Here is a 7,136-nt window from a genome sequence, read left to right on the forward strand (position 1 = left end):
GGGACGTAACTCTCAACAATCCAGACAGGATCAGGAACAAAGGATGCGGCAAACGTCGACGATTGTCTAGAGCATCGCAGGATGGAACGAGCAACTCTGCTGTCAAACCTCCCAAAACACCAAGGCTTTGCCGAATATGTATGAAGTACGTGACTGGGCATGATTCAAGAAATTGCAAGAAAAAGAAGAAAAATAAATCGGGTAATGAGGATGAGGACTCAAGCTCTGCGAGTCAGGAGTCCACTTGATTTGGTATTTATATTGATGTGTGTGCTGTGCGTGTTTTGAAAACTTGTATGACGCCAGCTTTTTGGTCTCCATTTTAGTGGAGCGGAACTAAACTTTGATCATCCCTTTTGTATTTTTTGGGCTGCCTTTTTGTAGATGCACATGTTTGCATGTGTAGATTATCTGAAAATGGATGCACATGCATATGTTTGCATGTTAGGATGTATGTGGGTTTGGTATGTAGGATGGTTTTCAGTTTAATGACTATGGTTTAATTGATCAGTTGCATTACGAAATGACACAATGTTTGTGTGAAAACTAAACGTTGTTTGTTCAGGTTTTTGCCATTTTTGTCGACATTTTTGTTAGTATGTACTTGTTGATGTTTGGTTGAAGCTGAGAATTTTCTATGTTATGGTTTTTTTGGTTTTGTTTTCACCATGTTACATTTTTTTTCCCTGAGATTTTTGTAGATTTTTGCTGTGTTGAATCTGAGAATTTTCTATCTTATGGATTTTCTGGTTTTGTTTTATTCCAAGTTATGTATATAATTAGTCCGAAAATGACCCATTTCGTTACAAAAAATAGTAATCAAATAAAAAAATTTAAACACATATAGTATTTTGTAGTTTTTTTTTGTTTTTTATTTTTTTATTTTATAAAACACAAGCCGTTTTTTTCTTAAAGAGATAATATATCTGGATGAAGGCTGGATGAATATTACTTGTTATTGTAACAAATTTTATATATTATACATAAAGTAACAACTTTTTATATGGTCAAGTTGTAGATACAAATTTTATATAAAATACATACAACAAGATGTATCTTTTTGTTACTTTCTCCTTTTTATCTGGTGATGCATTTAATTTGTCATTTATTTTCATATCTAATCACCACCATCCACCCCCAAAAGTTTACTTTTTCATTATAAATAGTTTCAGCATACATAATATGTACATCCACAAACCATTGTTAACTACTAATCACACCCAAAGCATAACAATGCACAAGAGGCCATGCGCGGGTTCCAAAGTCCCGGATGCTGAGGTGATCGATCTCAATCTTGGAGAAAATGAGTTCATTAATGTCAGGAAGAGACTTCGAAAGTATGCATCGACTCCAGTGAGTGTTGGCGATATGCATGAAACAACCCCTTTAGCCCCTATGCCCACACACACGCTTAGGAAGATTTTTACCATTGATGGGCACCCCCGCGGGAAGAGGAGTAGCTTTTGTTCGACCCCAAAGGTGGAACCCGATGTGAAGCCTATGGCGCGAGCAATACCGAAAAACATGCGTAGTGTTAACCCTACAGTTAAGTTGGAGCCAAATGTAGTGCCCAAGGGTGAACCTTTTGGCTTTGATACACACACTACCGTTGATGTGATGCCTAACGATGAGCCTACAATATACCCAACAAAGAGACATGTTGATGATTCCAAAACCAGCGATTGGGTTGATGATGTCTCGTGGATGAGTGAAATTGAGTGGGATTCATGTTTCCCAATAAACATATCAGTTTCCCCCGTGCCACCAAACCCATGCAAGTGCAAAAAGTGGTTCACATGAAGGAGCTCAAGTAGAAATAAGGTGTTGTTGTTGTGTTTTTCTAATTGTGTTTGTTTTTGAAGATGTATGTTTTTAGGTTAATTAGAAATTAGGTGAAGTATCAGGTTATGAACATTAACTAAGGAGTAATTTATGTGTCTAATGATTTTGTAATTTTATGTGGTGTAATATGTAATGAAAAAAAACTCTCTAGTTTGTGTGTTGTTACTTCTTTCTTGGGATGAATTTTTTTTCTGTTGGTTATACAAGTACAAATGTGGTCGTAAAACTCTTTCTATGGGTAGGCCCCATGCTAACAAAAGAAAAAAGTAATAAAAAGTAGAAAAAGAAAGAAGTGTATGGATGTGGGTAATGACAAAAGAATATGTTTATACTGGGGCCCACAAATCCTTGGTACATATCTTTTGTTCTAGATGGATGTCATAAATCATCATTCCAACTATAGGCTTCCAACTATCTCCATCTCCAACTACTCCAACTATATTCAAATATATGATTTTCTTATCTCTCTTTTTTCTTTACAATTCATCTATCTGAGCCTCATCTACCCCTCAAAAAAAGATGAAAAGGTGTTCATGTGGGAGGATTGCTACCATCCGGACATCATGGACAGATGACAACCCAGGAAGAAGGTTCTATTCATGTCCGTTTAAGGTAAAAAATTCGAATCCTGTTTTAATAAGTAAATGTATGTTCTAATCGAGTTTTATGCCCATTATTTTAATGTAGCCTAGCAACTGCCCTTTCATTGGTTGGGTCGACCCACCGATGTGCCTAAGGTCAACTAGGATCATACCAGATCTTTTGAGGAACATCAATAACCTACAAGCTGAACTGTTTGCCCGTGAGCAAGAAATCCGGAAGAAGAAGAGGGTTATATGGTTACTGATATTAGCGTTAGTGATTGGCAGCTTACTTGTTAGCATTGTTTGTTGAGGGTTTTGCCATTGTTTGTTGAGATTAAGAAATATGTGGTACTTAGTTGGATTATCGTCGGTAGTATGTACTTATTGATGTGTTGGTTGAACATGAGAATTTTCTATGTTATGGATTTGTTGGTTTTGGTTTTACCATGTTACATTTTTTTTTTCTCTTAGATTTTTGTAGATTTTTCCTGTGTTGAATCTGAGAAATAAATTGGTTATGTTTTGACCATGTTACATTTTGTTTTTCTCTGAGTTTTTTGTACATTTTTGCTGTACGCGTGTGTGATCATGTGCTTACGTATCGTGTTACATTTTTTTTCTCTGAGATTTTTGTACATTTTTTGTTGTATGTGTGCACGTGCTTACGTACCGTGTTACATTTTTTTTCTCTAAGGTTTTTGTACATTTTTGTTGTATGTGTGTTTTTAATTATGTGCTTTTGTTGACGGTTGCTTGAATCTCTTTTTTAGTTTGATCATGTTACTCTTTTTTATTTATTATTTTTTCCTAAAGGGTGTAACTTATGTAAGTTTTTTTTATGTTTAGAAGTCAGTATTTGTTGAAATCATATAATAATGACACGATTTTTTAATAACATAGATTGAAAACATAGATTTAACAGAATAGTTCAGTAGCCCTAGTTGAGTACATAATAACTTTAACACTAGATATGGTAAAGTACACAGGATAACATAGGATAAGGAAAGTAGCCCCTATATATGAGAGGGAAAATGGGGGCACTTTCTTTTTCACACACATACTAGTAACTTCACATAAACACCACTATTTAGTCAAGAAACGATCTTGGAGTGCCATACTCAATTTCAGTGCTAAGTGGTTCTGGGCTAAGCTCACTCTCCCACGGGTTGTGGTTGGCCCACGAGATAAGAGTGTTTGGAGAGTAACAAGAGTAATCATCATCTATAGGATCATCTTCAGGATCATCGATAGTCTTTGTATCAACTGCCGGGGAGGTCTCCTGGGTGGTGTTGACTGGTTTTGCTTGGTCAGCGAGCACCACAGATGAAGAGTTTTTGCCAGGGGTAACTTGTGTAGTGAAGTAAAATGATCCCCAGTCAACATCAAAAAGTGCCTCATCTAGCGACATCTCATCATGTGCTGTTACTTCAGGTTTAGTGTTAGTAAGGAGGTCACTTATAAGCTTAGCATCCATAGCCAAATTTTCTTCAACAGTTTGCGGCGTTGACGGAATAGAACGGGTGTTTGTGATTTGAGAATACTCTGTGCAATCCGATTTTGGAGTTTGGAGTTCGAATGAAAGAGTTCTTCGCAATCGTTTGGTAACCCGTTTTGAGTTAGCTGGAGATGTTGGACTAGACATAATAAGGTTGTTTTTTTTAGTTCTTTATGGTGAACAAGTGATGAAACAAATGTTTACATTTCATCTTAATTTATAGACAAACAAATGATGTTAGGTGGATAAATTAATTAGATTGTTTACATCAGTTTACATCAACATTAAATGTACTACACTAACCAACATAGAAGTTAAGTATTTTTTTTTACTTTTTCTTTTAGTTTGAAATCAATTAACATAATTATATTATATATTTCCAAGTAACATAATTATATTGGGAAATGTAACATATGGGTCTGTAACATAATTATATTATACATATGAAAGAAGTGGGAAAGAAGTGGCCTTCATTTTGACTTCATTTATAGATGTAACAATTATATTATACATATGAAAGAAGTGGGAAAGAAGGGGCCTTCATTTTGACTTCATTTATAGATGTAACTTATATAATTGGTGTTCCTTGCTTTTGGTATTTTCCCGCCAAAAAAACCCCATATATGATATTGCATGTATTTCAACTAGTAGATTTACATTTGATTTAACGAGTTACAAGTTTCTTTAAAGTTTTGAACTTTTGATTTTTCCCTCCTTTTGTTTACCCAAATGTGATAGGTGTATATATATTTTATATTTTGATTATTACAATTCAAAGAGGCAATTGGGGTTTATTAAATGCGTGTACTATAGTTATCAAATCATGAGAGAGATACACTAACAATGCATATCGTTAGATATAGAAGTAGTCATTTTTTCTTTTTTTTTTTAAATGTGTAAGATAAGACAAAAAACAAGATAGAAGTACACATATTTTTCTTTTTATTATTTATGCATTTTCCTTCGTATAAACATTAATGAGTGATAAGCTTTCTTTTGTCCAATTTAGATTCTCCATAATGGGGGCATTTTATGAGACTGTATTTTTTTGTTTATATATATATTATTATAATTAATGGGTACTATGGGTATGGACATGTGTACTATTATATATTTCTTGGATATGGTGTTCGATATATATGTACTTCTTATGCAGATTAGACACTTCCAAGTTGGCACAATTAATTTGTAAGACTTCACTTTTTTTTATTTATAAAAATACTATAAGTAAGAGTAGTTAGCTTGATGTAATATTGTATTACAATTGAGATAAGATATAAGTATCCTTCCTTTTTGTCCATCTTAGATTCCCCGTAATCTGGCATTTATATGAGATTGTACTTTATATATATTATTATAATAATGAGTACTATGATATATTTCTTGGATACGGTGTTGGTACATGCGTGTACTTTTTTTGCAGATTAGACAATTCAAAGCTGGCAGCATTATTTTTGTAAGACTGTAGTTGTTTTTCTTTATGAAAATATATTATAACTAGTAGTTAGCTTTACATAGCAGGTAACCCAATTTAATATATGCTGTTATATTTTTTTTTGGTACTTTTTTTTTTGTACCAAGAAAGGTATTTTTTTGTATTTTTTTTTTTGTAACAAAGTAGTTTGTAATGATAATTATGGCAAAGTAGTTTGTAACAAAGTAGCTTGACTAACGCTAAATAATTACAGCAAAGAACACACATATTGATTAAAAAAGTAATCAAACGGAAATATTGCTTTGTAACACCTTTTTTTACTACATCTTATTGTATGCTTGTCAAAAGAAAATATTTATCTTAGTCAAACTTCCCAGTAGTTTACTTATGGTTCACCAAAATGTAACATTAAACATACACATAAATTGTTTAAGTTGTCCAGATCAACGACAGACATTAATAGTTACAGGCAACTGACAAAGTACGAGTTTAAATTGTTTAAGTTGTCCATAATAGGCCCGTCCACAAAAAACATAACATTACCATACGGAGCAGCAACTTACACTGATAATGCAGCATCGCGAACCTTTCCCTTCATTACATTCACATCAGAGAGTAGTATGCGTGTAGCGAATTTTTTTCGGAGGGTAAGAATCTGTTTTTGCTTTTTCTTCCAGTTGCCACTAAAACCACATTCAAAGTGTTTACTAATGCCGTTAAAATTCTGCATGTGGTGCATAAGGAATACTGCACTATCCTTTGGATGTGCAGTTGTCGCCCAATGGATATCACATCTCTTAATCTTGGCTGGCGCAATTTTATCTTTTGACGGATGTTCGGAATGCTCCAAATAAGCGACCAGCATATGCTTCTGTTAAAAAACGATAAACTAATCAGCTTTTGTATGAGTTGCTGTTTTTCATCGTAATGTTTTATGAGAAAAGAAAATGACTAACCACTTTGTATGGTGTATCTTTATTGTAGTAATCTTGATGATCCCTAATGCCAGCCAAGGGTGTGCGATCAGGTTTGTGGTCTATGACGGTTATTTCGCCATTTTCCAGATCGAAAACAATCATGTAATATTCATCATTCTCCAGGATTGGAAAGAAAATCATTTTGATCCCAATGAATTCATATGCGCCGCCTACGACCATCCTTTCGACGAACGTATTCATACGTTCATCACAAGTAGAATCCGTCAATAACCAGCTGTCCTGTTTTTTTTTTTTTTTCAAATAAGATGTGTCAATAAGGTGGTGCAAGTCCCGAATTACAATAATTCAAAAGATGCATTTACATAGGCAAACTTACAACGTTCCAAAAGACTTAATAAATCCAAAATCACAGACAAAGATCAAATAATATAGTATGAATACTTACTATGACAGTTGTGCTAAAATAAATTCGCGTCGGGCAGCCATTGGTTCTATCAAGTTCTTCATAATTCATCACATCTACCCAAGCATCAACCACATCAGAGCAGACCTTCACTTCCTCCCTCAATGTGCGCATCAGCGTCTTTGTGAGTTCCAAGCCGTATATACTCTCGAAGATAACATCTCTGCGTAAGACAATGTTAGATATATAAATTAGATTCTGGATATCAAAAAACTAGGAATATTATGTTTTACGTATATCTTTTATAGTTGAACTTACCCAGCAGATTGACCAAATTTTTTTGTTACCCCGCTAGACAAGGAGATGACCATTTTCCGTGTCCTGTTTTGTGAAAAATCATATGATGCTATACATTTAAAACATAATAGACTATTTAAAA

The 7,136-nt window shown here is 34.0% G+C and overlaps 1 protein-coding gene across 1 annotated transcript; it reads right to left on the reverse strand.

Moving 5' to 3' along the window:
- Positions 1-5,798: 5,798 nt before the first annotated feature.
- LOC110918741 lies at positions 5,799-6,545 on the reverse strand. Its single transcript, XM_022163025.2, has 2 exons — positions 6,313-6,545; positions 5,799-6,227 (listed from the first exon to the last, which is right to left on the reverse strand). The coding sequence occupies exons 1-2, from the start codon at positions 6,532-6,534 to the stop codon at positions 5,916-5,918; spliced, it is 534 nt and encodes a 177-aa protein (XP_022018717.2). The 5' UTR covers positions 6,535-6,545; the 3' UTR covers positions 5,799-5,915.
- Between the last annotated feature and the right edge of the window lie 591 nt (positions 6,546-7,136).

Source organism: Helianthus annuus, chromosome 16, assembly GCF_002127325.2.
Source record: "Helianthus annuus cultivar XRQ/B chromosome 16, HanXRQr2.0-SUNRISE, whole genome shotgun sequence".
Lineage (NCBI taxonomy): Eukaryota > Viridiplantae > Streptophyta > Magnoliopsida > Asterales > Asteraceae > Helianthus > Helianthus annuus.